The sequence below is a fragment of the Haliotis asinina genome, chromosome 4 (assembly GCF_037392515.1).
Source record: "Haliotis asinina isolate JCU_RB_2024 chromosome 4, JCU_Hal_asi_v2, whole genome shotgun sequence".
NCBI classification, from domain to species: domain Eukaryota; kingdom Metazoa; phylum Mollusca; class Gastropoda; order Lepetellida; family Haliotidae; genus Haliotis; species Haliotis asinina.
In genome coordinates this window covers 52,047,479-52,075,332 of record NC_090283.1, presented here as the reverse complement: position 1 = coordinate 52,075,332, position 27,854 = coordinate 52,047,479, and the positions used below count along the sequence as shown (strand labels likewise).

Here is a 27,854-nt window from a genome sequence, read left to right as displayed (position 1 = left end):
TTGAAACATGTGAATTTAATGGAGAACTATAAATACTTTCATTTTATGTACATTTAGTTTCAAACAAAACAAACATTATCTTAAAAATCACAGATGCCTTTTCTTCATCTCTCCTAAATCCCCATTCTCCTTGGTGTTATAGTACCTGCAACACATGGTGTACTTGTATTTGCAACACTCCTGCTGCCATAAAGCACCCTGGATTTTGATGAGATTGCTTGGTCCCTGCCAAGAATATGTATTTTCTGCATAAAAATCAGAAGTTTCTGGAATGGGTCAGTAATTTACTGATGCAATACTAGTGTTCAATGGGTTGATTTCTGCAGTTATCAGACACTAATATCATTTGTATGTCTTCAGCTGGATCCTGGTTCAAGATGTGTGCATTTTGAGGTCTGACAAGTCTTTGAGGTCTACTACTGCAGTCTATAGTAAACTTATGCTCTGTATTATTTGTTAAGCTGTGTCTATCAAACCCTAGTAGAAGCTTCCATCAGCTAACCAACTGAATTGATCAATCAGAACAAAGCTTTCCAAATTGTGAAACATCTTTTACTACCTCATTTCTGCATTATCATCGGGAGAGTGAGTGTGTCAGTTCTTTCTCTTTCTCTACCTTTACCAATAATCTTACTAACATCAGTCTCTAGGAATGAGCATTAGGCATTGTATTCATGTTGGGAACAGAAAGTGGGATTCAGGGTGGCTGACAAATGGTTTAACAACCTGAAACACACAAATCTGCATATCTTCCAAATTCACAGACACAAACACAGAAAGTTTAACTTAATGAAACATACATTAACAGCATTTCACACTTAACAGAAAGAATTTTTTGGATTTCATTTTCTTTTAATTAAAAGAGTATAAAGAAAATTAGATCCAGAAAATTCTTTATGTTCATCAAACAGCATCTTCTAAAATGCCAATCAAGCATCTAACAAATAAAGAATTGTGGATTTTCTAAATCTGATCTTTCAGTCTTCAAAAGGAATTAACTGTCTAGAAAAAGGTAAACATTTTAACCAACATAACTAGATTTACAAACATTAGCAGAGTAATTCTAAAAGCAAACTTGTCCTGACATAATATAATGTCCATGCATAGCTTTTTATAGATACATTATTACGATGGTTAATATTGAACTATTAACAGAAAAATATATCCCAATCTTAAAAAAGTATTATGATGAAGTACAGTGGAAGCTGTCAAAACCAGCATCTGTCAAATCTGGTAAGATGTCAACACTGGCATAAAATCACAGTCCTATACATGGCTTGTGCATTTATCAGCAGCTCTACAATCCGTCATGCTGTATAAACTGGATTCTTCAGTCCCAATGAGTGTCGGTTTAGAGAGCTTCCACTGTATGTGTCATGAGCTGTCATTCTGTAAATGAACAGTTACAAAGAGAAGAAAGCTGCCTGTCCCACAAACATACTCTGTGAGGACAAGCATGGAGTATTACACACAGGCCCTCAAGCTTGTGTCATTGCAAGGATTAAACATTTTTCTTAAATATGAAAATTTTGAGATGACTTGAAATGCTTCACAGTATAATATGTCAAGACTAGGTATATTGTACTGTGAAACATTTCAAGTCGGGGGGTCATCTCAAAATTTTTATATGTTTTGTAAAAAAATCTTTAATCCTCGCAATGACATGAGGGCCTGTGGTATTACATACTGAATCCATGCCAGGTAACAGACGGATGAGTTGTGCTTAATGTCACTTTATATCATCACCTCACTTCAGACTGATGTGATTGGAAAGGATGGAGTGATGTAAGTGAGAAACATTTGTAATTTTGGCCAGACCAGCTTTATCGCTTGTTTTACGAATGAAGTTGCCTTGTTGAAAAAATTCAATCCTGTTTTCATTGGCCAAAAATGTAAACTTGCAAAAAAAAATTGGATTGTTTTTGTTTTTAGCCTTATATACACTTCATAAATTTGCGGAAGTAAAATATTTTCAGCTTTTAACAGGGATATCATTTTGTCTGGTGACTTTTTTCCTATGCCTTTATTCTTTTTAGGACAAAAGCCTGTAAAACAAGAAATAAAACTGGCCTGGCCTAAGGTAAATCGCACAAGCAGAAACATCGTGCTGACAGTGGAAATAGTCAGGAGGATTCTGAGATTTACATCCCTGATTTTACGATGCTGTGTCATCTTAGGCACATTCAGAGGACGGAATTGCATTTTAAAAAATATGAACGTCTGTAATCATTTTGAAGAAGTCATTTTGGGTTTGACAGCATTTGACAACACACACGTTTGTATTGCTACAGTATATTACTAGAACATTATCAACAAGTTGTTTCAAGCACAACATCTAGGCTTGTTTGTAACTAGCATCCTGACTGGTAGGTTAGACCTTGCAGCATAACAAATCAAACAAATGAACATCAAGGGCAGGTACTTTGACATTATCAGCAACTACAAGAAAGGAGCAAGGAATTGGTCTAGGTTTACCAAAATATATGTGAGGGAGTATGGTTTTAGATCACCGTTAGCAATATTCAAGCAATATCATGACAGAGGACATTAGAAATGGGTTCACACACTGTATCCATGTGGGGAATCAAACCCTGGCCTTCCACATGATGGACGCCTTGCCGAAAAATGAATGACAGAGGAGAAGAGGGATAAAGTTCAGTAATCGCACGTCCCTTCAGTGAAAGTTAAAGGCGTTAAATATATACAGAAGGGAGCATTATCACAAAAGGAAACACGTTCCAGAAAAGCAAGACTGTGATAGGGTCCTTCTGACATTAAGAATACTATGTTCATGTGGTCCTACAGCAAACGTAAGGGCCCCAGAATCCTTTGATTTCTAACACAGATTTTTAGATCTGTCTGGGGTCACAAGTTTCCTATGTGTTTGGGTTGATGAGATAGTTTTGAAAAAAGTTAAATCTTTAACTTCTAGGTGTCAAATTAGTGTTTTGACAAAGAGCATGGTGGACTACAATTATTTAGAACTGAGTCTTCCATATGACATCTTCTGTTTCATTTCCTAACAGGTTACAATAAAGTCAGCCCAGTCATGTAATACAGTGTCCACTGTCGTCAGGCAATGCTGTTTGACAAGTCTGATTGCATGATACTGCAACATATCCCAGGCTGTTCTGTGAACGATGTGCATTTCAGTCAATGTAGAACAAATGTCAGTAACAAAATGATATGGTGAAGGCGTTGTTGATTTCAATAGTAGAATACACCAAAGGCAGCAGCCACACAGAATATTGAATCCTGAAACACAAAATGACATCATTAACTCATGATACAGTTACACTGAGTGAGTGAGTTTGGATTTACGCCACACTCAGCAATATTCCAGCTATATAACAGTCTGTAAATGATCAACTCTGGATCACACAACCCAGTGATCAACAGCATGAGCATCGATCTATGCAAATGGGATACAATGACTGTGTCAACCAAGTTCGCAAGCCTGACTATCCAGTCACCTCTTACAACATGCCTGGGTTACTGAAGATCAATGTAAACCCGGATTTTCAAGGGTTACCATCACACTGACATTTATCCAAAGGGAAAAAATCCACTTATCCTTGCTTGTTTCCAAAGAGGATGTAAATATCATTACAAGATCAATATATAAATAAACATTTTAAATTGAAGTAAACACTCCACATCTGCTAGGATAATTGCCCCCTTTATGCAATTTTGTAAATGTTATAAACTAAGCATGACAAAAAACTGATTCTTGTTATTACCTGATTAAAGAAGATTCAGCCTCATTTAGGGCATCAGGAAATTAAGTGTGCAACAGAAAATCTTCATTTGGTTGTTTTTTCCAGAGAGTGAGTGAGTGAGTGGAGAATGATGCACAAGCAAGTGATGACAAAAGCCTGCATCACTTTGTTAAGTGAGCTAAATAGTAGCAGCATAGCACGCAAACACATTTTAGTTATTCACAAGCGTGATGATCTTATCAGACCAGAGAGTGCAAAAAAAATGTTTACTGTTTTAAGAACAAACACACTAAGTCCAAAGTAAACCAGAAACAGCACTATATATGTATTTACACTCCCATCATAAACATATTCGCTTGGTGGAACCTCAGTCTCAGTCTGATAGACAAAAACGCAGCCAATTTTCACGATAAATATAAGCTGTGAGTAGAATATCTCCTAGTGCTTTGGCAGTCCAGTAATTGAGGATCAACTTACATTCATGAAAATATCCTGAGCATAGTTGTCTGTATCTGAGTCCCAGAAACATCTACAAGCCATCCTGAAACACAGAACCATAGTAAACAGAACAAAAAGGGAGTGAATGAATGAATAGTTTTATGCCACACTCACTGCCACACCGCAATATGTCACCTATGTGGCAGCGGCCTGTAAATAATCAAGTCTGGACCAGATAATCCAGGGATCAATAGCATGAACACTGATCTATGAAACTGGAAAACAATGATGTGTGTCATTACTGAAGACCAATTCTAACCCGGTGCAGAATGCAAGGTCATGTGACATTCTGTGTTATTTCAGTTCATATTGCCTGATGGTCTGATAGCAACAGCCAAGGGCAACAATGAAAAATCAAAATGAACAGTTTAAATATCTTTTGATCTGCTTGATTTTTTCAATATTTCAAGGATATGAAAAAGAAAACTGATGAAAGGACATTGAGTCAGTTGGTTTTGAAGTTGTTCTCAGTTGTATTCTAGTTCTATCATGCCATGTTGTGGTGTGAGATCCTGTGCAAATGGCTCAGGTTGCTATCATTTGAAGCTAAACAACACTGAGCAGAAAGAGAGCTTAGATGGGTGACCATGTGTGGCAGCTTGACTTCAGGGAATTTCTAGGACTTCAGTACTGCACCACAACGAACCACCTGCAGTGTTCACCAATAGTGTCTGACCCTCTAACAAATCTGGCCGATTTGCTACTGGTCAGACAGAAATCCCCAACCTGCTGGCCCCAGTGTCTGTCTGAATATATTAAAATGACTTTGTCTGAAGTTGTTATTTGTGGCATCTGACACTTGTTCACTTCTTATAAATTTATGTTTAAATTGTTTTTCATTATATAGTGTCAGTGTTAGATTTGGGTGAAATTTTGAGTGGGTCCAAATTGATGAAAATAATGTTTCTGGACCCTCTCTAATGTTAAATAGATGGGCAGATGTAAAATAGAGGGGGTCCTCACTGAATTTGATGAGTCAAAACACTCCAAAACCCTCTCTTGAGTCAACACTGTAATGTTAATAATTTCAATGCCAATTATGAGAAATGTTAAATCTGAAATGTGTGTTGAATTTTGTTGTGTGGGTCCTGTGAATTTTCAGTGGGTCAGACAGTCATCTGAAACTTATAGGACCCAATGTCCTGCTACTTTGAAACACCATTCATAAACACAGCACCTGTGTTACATACGTGTGGTTTTTAACCTTGGGCAAGTGACTTTGTTCAAAACTGTTTCTGTTCAACTAACAGAAAATGGGTATCCAGTGGGATAAGTCATGTGACGCTAATCTACTAGCACCTAACAGGCAGTTGGGATATCTGGGGTAATGATAATCAGATTGTGTGCTTTGAGCAGGACAGGAAGCCTGTAAAGGCATGCTACAAATAATTTCATTATCATTATGTCAGGTTGATGATGTGAAGAAGTGATGCTGGCAGGATTCTGGTCTGCCCAAGGTACACAATTCTGTTACCAGTTGAACACCATACCACAGTGAATACAATTTAGTAACAGAATGGTACTGGTACTAACACAAACCAAGAAACATAATCAGAAAACGTCTCGAAATCAAACCCATTATCACATCCTGCCACATCCAACACAACTCCTTATAATCAATTGAACATGGAGCCTTCAATAACCTGACCATCTGTGCCCCATAAATAGAATGACATGAAACAAATGGCAATATCTTCAACATAGTTCCAGTAAATATGGATTCCTTGGAAACTGAAACAGGAATTTGGCAAATTCAAAACAAAAGGCATCCTTTTGAACTGAAGCCAGTATCTATTCTGGCTTCATTTACATTGCTCTAACCTTTCAAACATGTCACAGAAACTCCAAACATGATCTATAGAGAGGATTTTAATAGCTTATTCAGTCACCTCATAATCCAAAGATTAATGATCAGTAGAAGGAATTCAGTGATTCAGCTGATGAAAATAGTATTTGACAACTTGTTTCCAGCAGGAAATGTTCTTATTTGTAATCCAGAGCAATTGTAAAAACCCTAATAATTATGAACAGGAAATCAAAATAAACAAGTGTTTGCCACTAACATGACAATGTCACCCGCCGCTAAAGAGGAATGAAATATCATATATTCGCTACTTTGCAACATATTCACTACTTTTTACTTTTTGTTCACACAAATGATGCGTGAAATGACTGGTGTCTGGATAATCACCCATTGCATTGTAGGCTGTCAACAAAATTGAGGACATTGGTTGCAATGTTTTATTGAATATTGTGTTAACATAACAGAGTTGACAATGGTGTTTCAAAGTAACAGGACATTCGGTCCTGCAAGTTTCAGATGTCTGTCTGACCCACTGAAAATTCACAGGATCCACAAAGAAAGTTAAAGAAACATTTTAGATTTGACATTTCTTATAAATGGCATTGAAATTATTAACATTATCTGATAACAGACATAAGATTTCTAAACAGCAAACAAGTGTCACATGCCGCAAGCAACAATTTCACACAAATACATTGTGAAATATTCAGTCAGATACTGGGGCTGGCAGGGTGGTGAACACTGACATAAATTTGAAAAGTGGACAATGTGTTGCGGTCATATTGGAAATAAGATCAAGGTCACCCAAATCGACTGGCGTCGATATATACAGAGCTCCAGACAAGGTGTGTATTTACATATTTTACTCAATAAAAATCACATTTACTCAATTAATCATATATCTGGGAGTTAAAAAAATGCATACAACTCACTTAAAACCCAGTAGATCTGTAATGCCTTGCATGCTTTACTCAATTAACTAAACTGGCTTGCATATGACTTGTAGTGGCGCCCAAACTCTACAACAGTATTAGTTAATTGTAGGCAATGCCTATATACATATGCAGTCATTCCTCGCCATAACGCGGGTCTTGGGGTTCACGGATGACCACCCGCGTTATAGTACCTATTACATAATGTGGAACAAAGGCCAAGTAAAATCGTATTTTACAAGGACATAACAAAACTGCTATTTCGTGTATTGTGTTCAGTCAAAACTATATTGTATCGTTGACGGTGGAAATAAACAAACTTCGAAAATGAAAACATATACATGTGCGGGAAACTTGCAATGAAAAATCATCAGACATGATGATTTAATTGTTTCTTGCTTTTATGCTACCTGTTATTCAACTAAGCCAGAAATTGCGATCAGCTGTACACAGATGTTTTGGTCCAATGTACCGGTGATTCAGGTAAAAATGATCCGATAAGACATCAAAGAATTTCTACTCCATTATCAGAATATTTTATATATTCAGCAGTTATTGTAACAGATATATTATATATTGCCATAGGGTTATTATATAATGCATGTTTTCGGCAAACATATTTAGCATAACAATGAACACAGGCCGTTACCTGTCTGGATACATTTTATGTTGGAGACAGTTTGAAAGCCACTACTGACATCCTGCCGTATGTGCAACTGTGATTGTAAAAATCAAAATGTTGGCCATGTAATTGTTAATAATGACTTCAATGAGTCAATAACACGGGGCTCGGAATCCATGGATTACGAGGTTATAATCTGTTCATAGTCGCTAAAAATATTGTGAAACTGGTGCTATTGCGGTAGGCACGAAAAATGGACCCTCACGAATGTGATAAGCGGAAGTTGTACGTGTATGGAATGGGGCAATAGCATTCTCTCACGGTGTCTCCATTGTTTCTGTCAACAGTTTTAATGAATGAAAATGGGACTGAATTTAATCAAATAGAATGAGTTTTCTGGCACAATACGTTCTCGGATAACTGTTTAATCCTGCTATAGCGCGGTGTGTTGCAACACCGCTGGCATTGTAAGTACTTGTCATAACTCAACTAATGGCATGTCTTGTCTTTCATAAGTTACTACTACGATGTTGGTACGTTTATTATTGAGAAAATCCTGCATGTTTTAAGCATCTGAAACACAATGGATACATATGATAAATACTGTCAGTTGCAATCGGCACTGAATTTCACTAGTTTTCATTACTTGCTGGAGTGCAACAGTGGATTTGTTGATGAGGTATTTTCGATTTCGTGAAGGGGTGTGATCGCCACTGTCTGGGTTTTACTCTAATAGTCACATGACTTCCATGTTGAGCATTTAGAAATGGCTGCCCACTGTTTGGCAATATGACAATTACTAAAACATATATATATATATTTTTTTTTAGTTCATTACCCAATAAGGATAAGAGAGTCTGTGTAAAAGTAATCAATTCTTAGACTAGTGGGAGTATACAAAATGCTAGTTACTCCTCTCAACGGGCATTACTCATACATAAACTGACATGGGAGTAAATACTTGATGGCTTGAAAAATTATCTGGGGCTTGTAGAACTGATGATAAATGTACAAGCCATCGATGGGACTGAGATTTTATGATGGTGTCGTCAACTTCGGGATTGGACAAATGTTGGCTTTGACGGCTTCCACTGTATTTAGTGTAAAACGATATATGTGGGTTTTTACCATTTTTATACAACTCTTTTCTTTTCTTTGTACTGAACACAGTAGTGAGTACAAAGATGTACTTGATATTATTATGATTTTATTAAAGCCAAATGTGTTAGCTTTCACATGAGATACAATATGTCTAACCTTTCTTTTGGACCTTTACGGTAAATTCATCATAACAATTATCTCTTGGACTAAGTTAGACACCTACTCGTCTACATACAAAGTCAGCCATCTAACCCACTCAGTTACCACGGGTTCCACACAAGTCAGTAAATCTGTGCCACTTACTTTACACCTTCTCCCCTCTGTTCTCCAATAACAACCTGAACAATGAACTTGTATCTGTCGTAGCCCAGTTCTGGAACAAACAGTCACTGATCATGATGATGATGAAAAAGATTAAACACATTTGAATATGTTTTTTGGACAACAAAAATATAAGAAAATAGCATGCATTTCTTTTGATTTATCCAAATGACATAATAACCTTGCTCATAACTGACATAGGTTCTATGAGCAGTGTATGAAACTCAGCTGAAATTTCAGCTTGACTGGTTAGATGTGAAACTTGACAGCCCTGGCAAAAACTTACCTGCCCCAAACAATTTGTGTTTGACAAGTGATGTACTTTATCATCCAGTTAGAATTATTTTTATTGATAATGATCTATTATCCTAAAATATCATGAATATCTTCATATGTATACTTGTCTAAATTTTCAGCTAATCAATGGGCAGTCCATGTTGAAAATAACCTGTCCCTGGCAGTTGGGCAGGCAGATGTTTCTAACGCTGCTAATAGGTTCTTAAATCTATCATGCATTTTGTCTTTCAAATTTCTCAGTATCTCAAATTTAACTGGTTGTGGTGACATATTTTGCTATTTTATGTAAACATGCTGCATGCAGTTGTATAACAGTTAATTTCAATAAACTATGCTTAAAGTTTTGTTCACTTTTTTTTTTGACTGGAATCAAGTTATCAAAATGTTTGTTTACAGACACACTAAGCAATATTTCAGCCATATGACAAGCACTGACAGCAGTCTGTAAATAATCAAGTCTAGACCAGACAATCCAGTCACTGAATTTATGAACACAATGTATGCACAGAGCATGCATCAAACAAGTCAGCAAGTCTGACAACTTAATCCTGTTAGTCGTATGGTACAACGAGCTGGTGTGCAGGTACCAATTCTAACCCGCATCTTGGAAGTCAAACACGCCTCACAAACAAATAGTCTTGTGAAAAGTCACAGCTTTACCTTTTAATTTTGTCTTGATTTCATCAGAGATTGTTTTTGTGAGCTCGGTGGTTTCCTCGGAGTTGTAGACCTTTCCTGTGAGATGTTCTGCCAGAACCACGTGGATCATCTCTTTCACTGTGACTGGACGGAATCTGGAGACAACATGACACACATTATAAGTTGTCCACTGGTCCCTACGGGTTCGAGGAACATAACAAACCTTGAGGGTGCATGAGCCCATGGACCCCGAGGGACCAGTGAACAAGGTATTTATCTTACCGAACACCTGAATTTCAATCTTATACTGTTTGAAGCACTTTTGTTGAATGCGAGGCTAATCGCTATTTTGCAGACAACACAAGGTAAACAGATTTAGAGTTATCTCCCTTTCCATTGATTTTCAATCGCAAAACATTGCTAATTTCCGTGCTTCATGCATGATTCAATGTTATTCAAGACAAAGAAGTACTACCATGAAGCACCAGAAGAGTTCAGAATTCCCAGCAGTGTACACTGAAAATAATACATTGCCTGTAAGCGGGGTACATTGAAAATAATAGAATAGCGCTTAGCCAATCAGACAGCGACATTCATGTGTAAGGTAAGATAACAACATGTCATACCTTATACTGATAACAAATATCACAGTCACCTTCCAGAAGACTGGGTAGTGATGTAGTTTAGTCAGTTATAGCATTTGCTCATCATGATGAAAACACAGGTTTTATCCCACATGTGACTATAATGTATTGAGCCCATTTCTGGAACTCTTCTAACCAACCAGGTAGTGGGTCAGTCTGGAGGGTGATGATTTCTTTCTTACACCAAAGGCCCACGTATCATTTCCCCATATGACCAAAATGTGCAGTGATTGCGAAGGGCATGCACCATGGGACATGAACCATTTGCGCATTTTTAAACTTCTGGGCCCATTTTTCTTCCTGAAGATGTGACCTAATGGCACAAAGGCAAGTCCTTTTGCAAATGGTAAGTGTTACTACACTACTCATTTGTTTCATTATCCCTAATAAAAACTGCTTTCAAGATGTCAACAAGACATCATGAGTCCCCAAACCTTGGAGGCTGGTTTACCGCCCAGGCATTTGTTGTCATGTCAAAATGATACACATTTTAAGAAAACTCACGGAGGACCTATTATCGTCAGAACTAATATTAGGAACTATTTTTTCGCAGTGATATTGATAACCAACTTCTCGAACACATGCTTTGACAACAGGTTCACTTGTAGATTGTCGAAAAGCAAAATACTGACGTTTCAAGGACAGGGCTTTATTGTTTTAATATTAGAGTACTGGAAACAGTTAAGAGCACATTTCGAGTACAAATTGGAATTCAATAGCGCGTAAGTAAACTTATGTTTCGTTTCATATATGCACAACATTGCTACACTTGTCAAAACAGGTCAATACAGCAATAAATAGTTTTCAGATAAATGCATCCATAAATGATTCTAAGACAGTACACCATTACTTTGGTGCGTATATGCTACATTTTCTGATTTTTTTCCAACCATATTGTGTATAATGTTATGCTTCATATGCTGATACGGCCTTTATCTGAAGCCCTGAAGGAAAACCATTATCTATACTGAATAAACTATTGGATAAAATCGACAAACGTACTCATTAAAGTTGTCAAACACATATAAGTTACTATTTCCATGTTGTAACCCAAATGCTAAAGCTAAAACAGACAGTAGGAGCCCGAGATTCCAACAACAGTTTAGCAACAAAAGCCCAAAGAAAGCTAGGATCGCCTTCATTTCTAACATTTGTTAAAAGTCTGATCAAGCATATTAAAGCACCTGATCCTCTTTCTGGCGACCTCAACTTGAAGAGATAGTGAGGACCCGGATTCCTCATCAACTGAGTGAGCGAAACTGACAGTCCAAAGCTGACAGGTACAAGGTGTAGGTAAAGATTGGTAACCCATTCATATATTCTGCAGGGGTTCAAAAATTCCATCAGCCCATGTCCGGGACTAGTCAGTTTCCATTTCGGGCAATCAAATAATGGTATCTTACTTGTCCGTGGACTACTAGATAATTTCCACTTATAATTTCGAACTGCAAATAAACTTACATATCATATCTGCTCATAATGTAGCTATTACATTTCGCAATAATAGTAATTTAGAGCTATCGTTCTTTGCAATTTATCACTCTTCGATAAATAGTGCAGAAAACATTAGCATCAAACATTGTGTCATAAAATCGTGGCAAGTGGAAAATTAGTCAGGACAAGTTACTTTCTTGAAGTCACTTGCCCTGTGGCAAACTGCCTTCAAAAAATATTCTGAACCCCTGATTCTGTTACAAGAGTGTATTTTCTGTAATTTGTATTATAATTGATTGAGTGATGGTTGTTGTTGGATCACAAAGTTTAGAGTTTTGAGTGATAGTTACTATCGGTCATGTTTTGTATTGGTAAGAGTGTTTTGGCCTTTAAGGTAGTGCTTTAGAGTTGCCTCCCTTTGGTGTGTTTGACTATAAGTAAACACAAGCCGATCTCAAAGGTTCCATGCTTTGCTGGAAACGCTCAAGATTCAGTGGTTGTGTATATAAGGCTGGTTGTTGTGTTGACACACACACACAGAGACTTAATACACGAGTTGTGTCATTTTTAATTTGGCATTTCTATACCTGTCTGCCTCTTCGTCAACTTTCAACCTACATTCAATACCACTCCGTTGTGAAAGATTTAGTAAAACTGTTTCTCACTGAAAACCAAGACTTTGATGAGTTGATATTATATTTGTGACCCATTACTTTAGGCTTGACTCAGTTGCATTGTATTAGAACCCCTATAGTGAATCTTTGTATCTTGTTTTTTGGTCAATACATTTTACCGAATATTTTAGACTTTTCAGTGTCATATTTTGCTGGTACTGAGGGGAGTTCTTACACCTTTTGTCAAGGCAAATTATTAACTGTAACAATTCATACATCACTTCCATATTCATATGGATAGCACAGGTCGGCTTTTCAAATAAACCAGTGAGGATTCAGGTTAGAACTGGTTTTTAGCTACCCATGTTTGTCATAATGAGAGGATTAACAAGGTGAGCAGCCTGTGTAGATCAATGCTAATCATACATGGTGGATCCAGAAGGAGGTTTCAGGGGTGTGCACCATTCCTCTTGTCCTGAAAGTTCACCAAACGACCAACCATTGAAAACAGGTGAAAATGTAGTGTGCACTCCCTTTTTCTCAAGAGTGCGCATCCCCCTTTCTCAAAAAGCTGTATCCGGCTTTGCTAATGATGTCAATCACAGGATGGGTCTAGACTCAAATCAATTACAGAGCACCATCACGGAGTTCAAAAATTGTCAAGTGTGGCAAAAACGACAGTCTTTTGATAACCTGTCACACCAATAGATGTTAGTAGATGGTACTTAAGGTTATCCTGCCTGACGATTGACATCAGGATGAACCAAGACAAGCCATCTTGGAGGCACTATAATGTGTGTGTGTGGTTGCTATGGTAAACAGTAGCATGGCATCTCAATGGGTACCATGAAGATCCGGGTCAGAACTGATTGTAAGTATCCCATGCTTGTCTTAAGAATCGACAAACGGGATTGGATGGTCGGGCTTGCGGACTAGGTTGACACGTCATCATCGTATCCCAACAGAATGATGCTCATGCTGTTGATCACTGGATTGACTAGTCCAGACTAGATTATTTACAAACTGCCACCATATAGCAGGAACATTGCTGAGTTCGGTCTTAACCAACAAACCAATCAACCAACAAGTAGCCCACACAGGGTGAGTTACTTTCATGTCACTGTTTAGTGCAATAATTCCTATGGCAAGTTCACCCCTATTTTAGCTGACATCACCCATATTCATAACCTTGTCAGTTCAGTCAGGAAGCACTCAAACTACTCAGCAAGTTTCCCTTCAGTCCACCAGCCAGTACCTATCTCTATGAATCATCTCTAAAAAATGTTAATGGAAAGTAATTTAAGAAGATTATAGATGATGTGTGGTCCCTGCTTCTCAAATCTCATTGGAAACATGTGTTAAAAGCTGTCAGACTTCTTATTAAAGCCAGGCCCGGGTTTAATATCACATAGCATCATTTCATGATATACAATTTACTCATGCATATCTTTGTGTCTGCAAGTCTGTGCATGAAAAGAGAACTCTCCAACACTATGAAAGCAGAGCTATAGTCACGCCTACAAACAGCCACATTGTAACTCAAATTCATTATAACGAGTAATCAAATCTCAAATTAAAATTCACTCACTCTTTCCACATTGTTGAACGTGTTCAGACTGAATCCAGTCAGCATAAAAACATCCAAATGTCAGCAGACGTCAGATGTCATGAGGTTCGTAAGTCACTCCACCACAAGAATGTGACATTTCGTTTCTCTATCAAGTTCAACAACAAATTCTGCTACGCAAGCTGAATACAGATGTGTCACGCCTGGTCTAACACATTTAATCCCAACACACTACAGCTGGCCTGCAGCATCAAACAACCTTCACTGACTGCTCTGACCGTCTACTCCTGGGCAAACGCTTACAGCCCAGGTTCAAGCAAGATGGAACACTGTTTGATGTCCAGACTTTACTGACATGGTCCCCAGTGCAATTTGAATATTGAGATTGAGAGTTATTGATAAAGGCCATAGCATATATGGTTAAATAGGTCAAGCACCTAAATTTAGCACAGTATAGTGAGTACATATGGTTTATGGTTGAGATGGCACCAGATATTCAGGATTTCATTGTGCGGTGTCTCTTATTTCATGTCTTATGTAATGTCTCATTCATTCACTCACAGACATCTATGAATCTTTCTATACATGCACTTTCAGTCATTTAGATTGACATTTATTTTCATGCCTAATATCATTTGTTTGTTTATTCATTCATTTTCCTATTCCCTACACCTTACATTTGTTTATCTGTGTTTAAACTGTTGTCTCTTATTGCCTGCTTTCATTCACTTATTTAATTGCTTATTCATTTGCTATACAGCAATATATATCATTCAGTCATTTGGATTGAGTTTTAAGAGCATGCTGATTGACACACCTGAAATATTTACGATCAACCCCAAAAGGATTTCACAAATTCATAGCAAGTGCACAGACAAAGAACAAGCACTGAACAAGATATGGTAATCTTCTGTCAACCTTGTGAATTTAGGTTTTAGTATTATGACATCGAATTTGAACATATACAGATACTTTGACACCCTAAAACTCCTGTTCATAGTTAAAAAGCAACACAGATTTATGTCCTTGACTCAGTTCTGTGTCATTCAAAATATAATTTATAAACCGTGTTAATCCGGACACTTCTGTTTTTCATCCAAAACATTCGGATAGTGAAACGTACGGACTACTGAAACGAACTTTTATGAACACAACTACAATAGAGTTACCTCCGTTTGACATGCCAATACAAAAATATACGAACGTATACAAGTTTCAAAAGACTTTATTACAGTTTGTTCACAAAACGACTTGAATATTCATATAATAACCAATCAATGCATATAATCATGGTTGGATAGATTATACATACACGTAACAAAAGTCACTTGTGACAGAAATCTACTTGTATCTTATTGTCATTATTGCCACTGCAATCCCAACAAAAGACTTTTGCTGTTCTCAGATCTACTTCACTAATATTTCAGCCAACAAAATATATTTCAAAGGCACACTTTTTATCTGATTTACAACATTGTTCTTGCCACAGTAACAGAACGAAAGGAAGAAGCTTATTCGGTATAACGGAATCTCTGCATATCCACAAAGTGATTTATCACATACTTCAATGGTATTCAAGGCGAATATTTTGAAATTTTTGAACATAAAAAAAAGACAAAAAAAACTCAAAATTTGTATTAAGGTTCACTAATGATGTGATTTATAAATGTTTTTGCTGTGCTGAAATATGACTGAAGTCAATGGCGGAACAGCAAACGTTTACAAACGTTCTCCTGGAGGATATACCACAAGAAAATCTCTATAAACAATGTGGAAAATAGTGGGAATTGGTCAAAAACGTGAGAATGGCAGATGAGTATTCATGTTGTGAATAGACCCTTATTCCATATCAGCAGAGTTACAGAGTTCCATTCACGCAGATTATGAAAGAGTATACAGTAATTTTCCACTACCATGGAATCTTAGATGATATATATCAACTCTCGTGTCAGCTGCAAAACCAGCCATGTCTAGATGTCTAGTCACTCAGTAGACACTCTGAATACAAAAATATTGCAGCAGGTGATTAGGAAGCTTCCTTAAATAGCTTCATATCTATATTAATCCCATTCACTTATCTTCCTGCATTTATGAGATGTAATTCAAACAAACATGAATGAAACAGAGCACATATCTAAATGCATAATCCAAATCTCTTTGTAAATTTCTTTCTAAGTTTGTAAATCATTTACAAATATGAGATTCAGTCATTTGACAAGCAGTTTTTGATGTGAGCCTGCGGTGCAGACTGAATTATCAGGCAGCTGTGATTGGATGATTTTGCTCAAGATTTGAGTTTTTCATTATATATCCTTCCAGCAATTATATCTGAGAAAGTGCTTCCAATTATATCCGAAAATTTGTTTAAAATGTTTGCACATCATTTCAAAATGTTGCAATATATGAAGAATGTTGTAGATATCCGCTATATGTTAAATATTTTACAAACAATGCTATTAATGTTGAATGAAACTTGTAATTGTAAATGCCCTACTTGGCCAAATACACATAAGGAAATTGTTGTTTACACATACATATTGAGGAGCTGGAAATGAAGATAATTTTATAAACATGAAAACGATGATGCTAAATGTTGTCCATGAAACGGATTAGAAGTTGAGAAACATATATTATATGTATGTCCATTATATAAATATACATCTCAGTATGGAATTAACAGTCTCATTACAAGAGACATCTGGATTTTATGAAACATATATTGAATTCAAATGACACAAATACTTTGTTTATTTTGTGAAAATACTTATATAATAAATTTAGAATGCATCGTCAGTAATATTGTAACTCATATATGCATGTCTTTCTGTATATAATTGTAAATTGTATGAATGATAGGTCATTTGGCCGTGAGATGATGATGATGATGATGATGATGATGATGATGATGATGATGATGATGATGATTGTGATGATTCCTATCAGTTCTACAGCACTGAATCAGATATGACTAGCAGTTCCTGTATGCATGGGGCAGTCTGTAAAGAGTGAATCACCAGGCAGCTGTTATTGGATAATTTTGTGTGTTTTTTAAATGCTAATCCATCCAGTAATTATATCTGAGAAAGGTTTCAATATTTAGCACTTTTCCTTATAAAATGATATGTTATGCCTAATGTGACTACATTTAGTTACAGGGATAGGTCTGTTCAGTTTCCTGTTCTCCAAAAGGGAGCCAATTAAGCTAGTCTTGTTGGGTTGGTTTTTTTGTGTCCATCACAGGCTGATAGCACATATGTACATGTTACAGCTATCGATAGCTTAATTAAAAACTTTTTTTCTAAATAATTTACTGCAAAAGTGAATAAGAAAAATCTGGTTTGGTGAAAAATAAACAGCTTGAACTAAACTTGCCTCCAAGATAGCCTAAACATCACATCTTATTTCTCATTGCTGATAAACATAATCTCTACCCTTTCAATGTTAACTGTGTTTTGCATATTAAATTAGGTTCTGGTTCAACATATGCATCATTGGTCCCCAGGCAGCAGTAAGTTTCTGATCGAACCATCATGACAAACAGCAACAGAATAAAAAACACAGAATTCTAAAAAGGTCACAAAAACTTGTGTAGCCTTTATGCCTTGATGTTGTTGATTTTGTGTGGTACAATTATGAATTTGGCTAGGCGAGAAATACAAAATACCATAAATTCTTCCCTTAAAATGTGGAAAGGTATAAGAATATTTTTCAGTGGTAACCCTTCAAAAGAAGTAATCCTGTCAACACCAGTGGCTGACAGATCTGTGAGGCTTTAAAATGTGACTCTAAAATGTTAATTTCACATGAAGTCCATAAGTCTCATGATGTGAAGAGAAATCGGTTTAACAATTATTTAGTGTTAAAAACTATTTATTGATAAAAAAAAACATATTTTTTTTTAAAAATAGGTAACTTACCGACAGAGCTCAAAAAACTTTGCCCTATAGGGCATGTAATATGAACTTTCCACTCATCCTTCTAAAATTGTACTTGCCCCTTAGATAATGTATCACAATTAGTGTCAGGTTAAATTATTTTATTTCAAAATGTTTTCTTGGAACAAAACTAAAATAATCATTACTTACTTTGTCTTCTGTACAAACTTAGACTTTGACAAAATTGAATTCGTTCACCATTTAAGATCACTGAACTTCAAAGAAAAAGAAAAATGCTACTCTTAGTGTGGACTGGAAGAAACCGGTTCCTTTAAGAGTCACTCGTATAACAAAGGGAAACACTTCACGGACTTGTACTCGACACTCATCATGGCAAACTCAGTCAGCCATGCCGTTTGAAGGCTTTCGTTTTCCAGCGTCATATTCTTTTGACTAAGTTTCCTTCTATCAATTTGTTTAGCAAACAAATCACTGTAATGGAAATTACACCTGGCAAGTGCGATTTGTCAGAATTGTTAAAAAATTAGATTAAATCAGTTTCCACCTCTTCAGTTCAATCTAATTTTCAGTTTAGCGTGCATGATAAAATAGCAACTATTTCATTTAACCTCTAAATTTGAACAAAAACGTTGACGATGATAAACAATCGGTCATCACAAGCAGCGAATTCCCTACAGTAAAGCTTATTCTGATTCGACAGCAGTAACGATTTTTCTCATTGGTGATTTTTTTTTATAGCAGCTAATCATGATATTCAAAGCCTTGAGGTTACAAAAGCCATGCTGCACAATATCTGTTCAAAACTATATCTTTGTGCTTATTTTCCAGGGAATTTGAAAATTTTGCTAATCGGGAATGACGATGTTGAAACTTCAATTTGCTGTTTTGAAAAATAGGTAAGTCAGAAAAAGTACTTGTCCTCTAGGGGGAGCAAATTCTGTTTTTCACTTGCCTGATACAAATTTTACTCGTCAATATGAGCAGACAAACAGAATTTACGAACCCTGTACAGGGTACACTAATTTTGAGAATCTAGTTTGAACTGGTAACAGACTCAAAAATTCCACTTTGTCTTTAAAACGAAACTATTCTCCAATGAGAAAGTTGCAACAGATGGAATCATTAGGATACTAGTGACTGTTAGATCTTAGGTACTTAATATGAAAAGAATCTAGCCAATGGCTCTTAAGATATTCCAATTTATATGTACATACTGCTTGACAGGCATTAGATGAGCCAGTGCAGTGAACGCGTTTGTGACAAGCAGTCTGTAAGTAATCTGAACGAATACACTTGGTTGCTACAGGTAGGTTGACGATTAAACACGTGCAAAACATGCTGACTGTGATGTGAAATCAATACCGTTAGTGTTTAACAGTGGTCTCGTAGAGCGATTTAGTTCAGCAAGACACTATCACGACACTATCACGACATGAGAAATTGAACTTCTCAATATTTAGAAGACAACCTGTTTCCCTCTTGTTTCAAATGGAATGTTCTGGGAGGCGTTCCCATATATGCAAATTGGGGTCATTTGTCAGGTTGTAGCTCATCTAATACTTGTCAAGCAGTACGAAAGGACGGATGAATGGACAGGCGGAGCCTAATACTATATCCCCCCACTTCATGCTAAACGCGGGGGATAATAAAGCTGGTCTGTCTATTCAACCTAAAACAGTGAACCAAACTGAAGCCCTACTCAAGTCTAGAACGCTTTAGCAAGTCTAGAGTGTCTCAGTTCAAGTTTGAAATTCAGAAGTGCTCTTGGCTCCACTTGGATTTTTTTCAGATGTATATTTTTAAATAAGATAACTTTATTTTTGGGACTATATGCCAGTCTGCATTAATTCATCTCCCTGTATAAAATGTGTGTCTTGCAATCTGTAAACTACCAGTCACCTCTGCAAAGATTAAATGTCAGTTTTAACCATAACAGCATGAACTGGGACATTTTAGAGTCTAAGATGCGTATTTGTACTGACATGTTCTACAGACTAGCTGCCAAATATTGGCTTCTGTGCAGATCCACATAAATTACTGTGATTCTTCATTCCTCAGCAATCTAATATATAAACAACGTAAGTCAACTTTAGACAAGTTAGAAATTGCACATTTAAAAGACTTTCAGTGATGGTATTGACATACAGCCTGAGATAAGATATACCATGATACTAAAATTTTAGTCATGAGTGAGTTTAGTGAGTGAGTTTACCAATATTCCAGCAATATTATGGTGGGGGACACCAGAAAATGGGCTTCACACATTGTACCCATGAGGGGAATCCAACCCGGGTCTTTGGCGTGACGAGTGAACGCTTTAACCACTAGGCTACCCCACCCCAAAGTAACTCTTTGTTCTTGACAGATATCGGGATTCGGTAAAATTCGGTAAAGTTAAACATTGATGTATCATGGCCTATTTGAAGTATTGTATTAGTATCTGTGAAAATGTAAAATTTGTATTAGTTCACTGTACCAGTGACTCAAGGATTGATACATTGATGTGTACCACACCTCTACTATCGTGACCAGTACAAAAGGTCTCTCATCTGTCTAAAGATATTTTAGTCCTACTGATGATCAAATAAAATCAGATGAAGATGGTTATCAGTAGGTTTTGAAACCTTTATCTCAGGATCTATAAATTTCTGAAATCTGAAACAAAGAATATTAACCAGAGTCCCTAAGGATGCAAAATGTTTTCACTTTCCATCCATTCTATGTAACTGTTCCTACTGATTAGCTGTTCCACGTCAAATCCTTAGAATTATTTGTCAGTAACCATGGAAACCTTTTAAAAGGACAACAACAGTGGCATGTTTGAGCAGTCTTGCACAATGTTTCAAGTCCAGCAATCTAAGCAATAAGGGTACTACGGATCAACACTTACAAAAAAGTGTCCCATTGTTACCACTGCATGCTCAGGTATGGGTCAGATGAATTTAATGCATTCACACCAAACCCATCTTGTTTTGCCAAAGTGAAACTTAATCTTTACCGAATATAATAAGCAACTCCATTAGTTTATTTATCGTATTTATGACTGTGAGCTCTTAACTCTTTTCTTTGGTTGGTTTTCTGTTTGAGTAAAGGCACACTCGTCAACATTCCAGCTCTATGGCAACAGTCTGTAAATAATCGAGTCTGGACCAGACAATCCAGTGACTCACAACATAAGCACTGTTGTATGCACGTTCGATGTGATGATATAATGATATGATATGTGAGCCTGATCACCAAATCCCGCTAGCTGCCTCTTACAACAAGCATGTATCACCAAGGAACAATTCTAACCCATATCTTAACCGACTCATTGCTTTAAGAAACTAAAACAAAAGGCCAAAACTTACTTTTTTACCATTATGACTACTGAATCAAAATTACTTGAAATATACTTGAAAGACAGGATGCCTTAACAAGGATTATGGGTAAAAAGTAACATTCCTAGTAGCATGTTGAAAGAGGATCATGATGAAGAATCACTGCTTTGGTTAATGACATGGCATTGCATTTCAACTGCACAGGTCAACACTCACCTTTGGATTTTATGCTGCAGACCACCATGATACAAGTGGACAATAGTGAGTGAGTGAGTGAGTGAGTTTAGTTTTACGCCGCTTTTAGCAATATTCCAGCAATATCACGGCAGGGGACACCAGAAAATGGGCTTCACACATTGTACCCATGGGGGGAATTGAACCCGGGTCTTCGGCGTGACGAGCGAACGCTTTAACCACTAGGCTACCCCACAGCCCCAGGTGGACACTAGAGAGCAGCAGTAAACCTCACAAACATGAACAAAGCCTAAAAATGCATTCCCACAAATATAGATTGGACATTAAAACAAACAAGCAGACACTAAAATAGATAAGACATAATAATGTGCACATAAGAAAAGTATGGAAAGTGCTAAAACCGTCCTATGCACTGCTTAAGTTTATTACTGTCTTCAGAAATGCTTTGAAGTCTTCAAATGCATATTTTTCCCATTCTTCCTCGGAAACAATAATGTTGATAATTATCTCCCTTAGCGAGTATGCATGAGGAGGTTATCTATCAAATCAAGACTTTCAATTTGTGCTAAAAGCTAAGTCTAATTGCAACAACATCTTGTTTATCATTTTAAAACAAATTCAGTAAGTCAAGGTCAATGTATAATTGAACAGTTGATCAAGCAGTGTTTCAGATAATCTGCATATATACATGCAGAAATGAAGTCCTCAATGAAGACCCTGCAAAAAAACATGATATATGAGTCAATTTCATATCTAGATTTACTTGACAAGTCTAGATTGCCTCAGTTCTGAAATGAGGATTTGTTATGGACTCAATTTGGAATTTATATTTCTGTTTTGTAGATTTTATTTATTTTTATTGTATTTTTCCATAGTGATTTATACCCTGGAGCTACTGGACACTACAGCTTCGGTCTAGGTCCATTTCAAACGACGTCAAATTACAATCATGACAATGGACTTTGGCAATATCGGTATCCATAAACACTGGCACTCTGTCTACATCAACACAAAGTTTCAGTCCCAACAGAAATGCACTTAATTAGCATTTAAAAACATCTGTAAACATCTGTTCAGTCAACTCAGGATATCAGCATTGTTTTTCAGTCTCAACGAACAAATTGTTATGAAAAGGAATTCGCAAAAACTGGCACATAAAAGACGGTGCAACCCTTTGATGCAATTAGGTCCAAATGATGTACCAACACAATTCACAGTTACACCCAAGAGATTCAGAGATGGGTGTCAATCAGTATCTTGTTAATAAGTGAGCGGTATGTGTCACTTACATATAGTGATATGTACTGGGCAGTATGACTGGAAAAACGAGCAAGAGTTTACATGTTCATATGATGTAACAACACTATTCCCAAGATTACTCAGAAACGGCAAGTGTCAATCAGTTTCTTGTTGATTAGTCAGTGCTATGTGCCACTTACATAGAGTAGTTTGAGGGTATTTAAGGTAAAATCGTATAATGTCAGTAGTGTAATGGTCAGCATCCCAAAAATGTCTCGGCCGGTAAAACATGCAAGATGTGAGTTGACCCTTCCAGGATGTAAATAAAACATACCTTGTATTATTATTTGAATAAACATGAATGTGCAGTCAGGCACTGTCTTGTTCTTTATTCAAACATATTGTTAATATCAAAGTGACTGTACAACAGTGAAACTCCGGTGTGAGCTGGCGTCATAAGCAAACAGCCCATACCAGCTCTCTGTCAAAACCAGCATGTTTATTTGGTCCCAAGTGATGCCAGTATTGACAGTAGAATGTTTTTTGACTGAAGCAAGCTATGGTTTCAGCAGTATTCCCTTCAAGGTGTGCATGTCAAACATCCATATAATGTCTTTGTAACCAAAGGATTGCTACAGTTTCAGTACTGAAGAAAACAGTACGACCACAGCCTTTAAATAATTGAATGTGTGTCAAAGAAATCAATGATTCATATTGTGACTCAACGACACATCTGACAAATCATGTCATGTGAGTTCTTATGTTTTACTAGTTTGTTAAACAAACCAGTCAAGAACAATAGGGTTGTTGGGATTTCCTGTACTTAAAGCTTAGATGAAACCCCAAAAAATAAACATCATTTAACAAAATTATGACCTACTAATGACATATAATATACACTGCTGGTTATGAAAAAGCAGATAAACACAAATATGGGCATACAATCGCAAATCAAAATTGCAGTATTTTGTACTTGGGTTTAGCACCCACAAAACAAAGTATCCAGGGGCCTTATTCTCGAAACGTTCGTAGCCCTAAGAATTCGTAACTTTGATCGTAGCCAATGTGTTAAGAGTGGGCTAAAGAACTTCGTAAGGCTATGAATGTTTCGAGAATAGCTAGCCAGGATTCTGAACCCCGTCAGTGTGAGTGGGCAAGCTCTTGAGTGTAATGAAGGCTTATATTGGCTGGTTCATTTGTTGATACTCTCAAGACTCTGTGTCTATTGTGTGTAGCTTGATTACATTAGTAAAGTAAACCAGTGCCGTTGACCATTGTTCAGTTCAAAGTTCGCTTGAAAATGTCATTCATTTAAGACTATTCCAATTACAATGATAAAATAGGTATTTCCTGTGTTTTAAAAACAGAAAACAATTGAGTGCTTGAAAACTTACGGTTCAGTGTCTTTTTGTCGTAACAATTCAACAACAGGTCATTAAACTTTATAGTGTGCCTGTTATTTTGCCCATTTAGCATAGCACTTCCACATATCAAGCTGTGGGGTTAATTTATGGTTTTATAATTTTATTACCAATGGGGTAATTTCTCTTTGCTGAAAAATACAAGAATTTTGACTAAAACAATTTTGAATACTTTATGCGTTTTTATGGATTCACTCGATGAAGGAGCAAAAATAGCTCTGAAACGTTCTGTAAAGAATAAAAAGATGTTATCCATAAAAATGTAGTCGAAGTAAACTTTGTCTCTGTACTTTTCATTACACCCCATTACTTGTCATGTACATTCATTTCATTCAACGGAATGCCTTTCAAGATCAAGCTTTAAGACTTGTACAAAATGAAGATATATACATCAATGGGAGACTAAATGACATTGTCCATGTAAACTAAGCACTAGTGTTATTCGTTACACTCCTACATTGGGTCTAACATAACCTAGTAGGAGGTCTCATAACGAATAACACTGGGGCTAAGTTTACTTAGACTGTTCTTTCCACTCACAGCATCAGAGTTCTCAAATGTTCCTGAAGAGAACCATGTAAGCTGTGTTGATAAACATTGCCATAAGTCTTTTACATTATGTTTTGTCCACAAGCAATGTCCTTTGACAATGACACTATGACACTAAACTGAGCATTCAGATACTCTTCAAGTTTTGGTTCACAAGTCTCGCAGGAAAACATGGCTGCCTAGAACTGCTACATTTCAAGTAAAAGATACTGCTTGTTTGGCAATATCTGGTATATTCTGGTTCTCTGTGGATCATGCACTTCATGATAACTCCCTGGTGGGTGGAGATAGCCTTTTTTTGTTCTGCATCCAATACAGTTAAAGACCCGCTCCAGTTATATTTGGACACTTGACATATTTTCCATAGACTTCAGAGTAGCATAGGTAATTATCATGGGCCTACCTTTAGAATACAGTACCATAAACTTTAAAGACATGTCATAATACTATTTTACGTAATTGCAGGTGATTTTGTTCAAAAGCATGTTCTTGAAACAATGCCCTATGATGCTAGCACAGCAACAAGGTGGTCAAGCTCAGCAAGTGCGTATAAGCTCAGCTCACTGATGTTTCATCTCTACCAACCAAGTCATTACAGAAACCCAACGATGTTGCGAGTTTTCAGTTGTAGCTCAATGGTGAATGCGCAATTTTTTTCGCAAGCACCAGTTTAAATACTTTTTCCTTTTTGACTAATATGCTCATGTTTCTTTGTATTAAGAGGTGCTGAGGTGTTATATTTCGTGTATTTATATATTTTGTATTTTTCAAATTTAGTACGAATGCCTTACAGTGGTCACATTTTGCCATATTCTTTTATTTGCAGTTCGGTTAATTTAAAAAATCTAAACATATTTTATATTTCAGTATCAAAAGTAACTGTTTGGATCAAATGAATTATAAATGTGAACTAGTATACATATATATCTTTGTCATTCAGTAATTTGCACAATTACACTGAAATGGGGTTTATTCATATTTATTTTTCGAGTCTGTAAGAATACATTGCACTGGACAGTGTGCCAGTTCGGTCAGCTTACTCTGTTTATTAGAATTATTTCAAGAGTTAGGGTGTAGGATTTAGGGTTAGAGTAAGGAACCTCATCCAGTATAGTAGGTAGATGCTTTTGTTTTCCTTTTTGCATTTCAAATACTTTGTTCACACAAAAATGGAAGACGACGAAATGTTTTAATGTAGAAATTTTGGGCTAATGGAAATTGGCCTCAATCTTTCTCTCCAGCCGCTTGCACCTCTAGATCTAAATATTTTCAGTAATGATTCAAAGTCTAACTCCACCTCTAGATCTACATATTTTCGGTAATGATTCAAAGTCTAACTAACCTTTGTGCAGTCACTAGACTGCGAGACATGCCCATGTCTCACTCATTCCTTAGCGTGATCCACATTATCCTTACTGTGTTCCCTACAACACATTTCTGTCACGAAAGCACACAGTGATTATTATACAAGCACGCAACTCATGCATGCAGCGTGAAATCGATGTCTGACGTCTGACGTCAACAACAGTTTTCGGTACGAACCATATCGGCTCATTCGACACAACATAGTATCTTGCAGATTACAGAACAGGACGATTTTGCCAAATGGTATCGGGTCCATTCGTCACAGGAATGACTAGTTAAATTTGCACATTGTGGACGTAACTCAGTTGGTCAGTTGGAGAGAAGAGTAGAGGCCGGTAGGTAGGGCTGAGTAGCTATCAAGAGAGGTTACTAGTTTCATCCGGGTTTGGACTCATCAGACCCCACACAAACACCACCAAACTCCAACGCTCCAAGGAACTTAAGCGGATTTTTTAGCTCCACACGTTCAACCCGCACAGTATCAACGACAAAATTGTTGGTTGAAGTTCACCCTGCTTTTATTCAGCTGGTCAGCTGTCGGGCTAACAATCCAAAGGTCGCAGGTTTTCGTCCGACGGGTTCTCACAAACTGGTTGCCTGTCTCAGTGACATGAGACCTACGACTGAGAACGTCACAGACATAAAAACATGTCATGTGTACAAGTATCACACCCGCCTAATTACATAATGTGGCAGAGACAGGACTCATAAATCAATATATTTTGTTTATGGCATATAGTCTGATAGATGTTAAGCTCCAATTGCATGTGGTCAATGATTGAAGCTGTGTATACTGTCTTTAGCAGACAGGCAGGCAGACATATAGGTGTCAATAAACCAGACATTGAGCTTTCTCTGTGACAGAGGCCGCTTACCACAATCAACAAGTTTTTTTACATAATGAGTAGCCTATTTACTTGTTTGTGTACACAGCAAAGATTATACTAACTGCTCACACCCTCAGACTCCGGGCATACATACCGTTTCAAGCTCCGCGAACCTATTCACTGCACATGCGTTATGGGCGCAGCGCAGCACAGCTGTTGAAACCACTTTTTCCCCCAGCGCTGGGGGAAATTTAGTGAATCGAAGTGCATACCGAAAGGTATCAGAATCTGCAAAGTTGTATTTTACGTTGCATGTGACCTAAAAGTGCACTTCATGTTCATTATATCAATTTTCAGCCATAGCTGAAGGACATAATACTTCTTGGTAATGTTTGTAAACTAAAAGTGAGACCTGCCTGTATATTGCTGTTGTTTTGTGTGTGTGTGTGTGTATGTGTGTGTGTTTATCATTTTTCTGGCATTTATATAGTGTCTCTTTAGGTTGCCTTCCTCCTGTAATCTATTTGACTGAAAATATATGTGGACCCAGGCCACACTCTTATTCATGAATTTTCAACCTTAGAAGTGCATCTGGTTACATCAACATAACAGAGTTTCTCAATCTCAGTTTTCATTCAAATTCCCCAATGCAATAAATGTATTTCATGAAATAACTTACTTGTGTTGGAAATTTGGACGGATAATATACGTATTGCTCGATGATTCACTGGCATTTTCTTCACCCATCTTGAACAATTCCAAACCAGTTGCTGAAGTGCACAGCCGATCAAAACACGAGACGCTTGTGATCCCAAGCGCCCTTGACGACAGGAATCTGGCTCCGGCGGTG

General features: G+C 36.9%; 1 protein-coding gene across 2 annotated transcripts; it reads right to left on the bottom strand.

The window, feature by feature from the left end:
- LOC137281660 (dynein light chain Tctex-type protein 2B-like) lies at positions 1 to 27,854 on the bottom strand. 2 transcript variants are annotated; one of them, XM_067813043.1, is made up of 5 exons: positions 27,684 to 27,854; positions 9,955 to 10,088; positions 8,980 to 9,049; positions 4,197 to 4,260; positions 1 to 3,255 (listed from the first exon to the last, which is right to left on the bottom strand). In XM_067813043.1, exons 1-5 carry the CDS (start codon positions 27,749 to 27,751, stop codon positions 3,208 to 3,210), a joined length of 384 nt encoding a protein of 127 aa, XP_067669144.1. In that variant the 5' UTR covers positions 27,752 to 27,854; the 3' UTR covers positions 1 to 3,207. The 2 variants fall into 2 exon arrangements, with proteins under 2 accessions (XP_067669144.1, XP_067669145.1); XM_067813044.1 differs by lacking the exon at positions 27,684 to 27,854 and adding an exon at positions 14,214 to 14,324.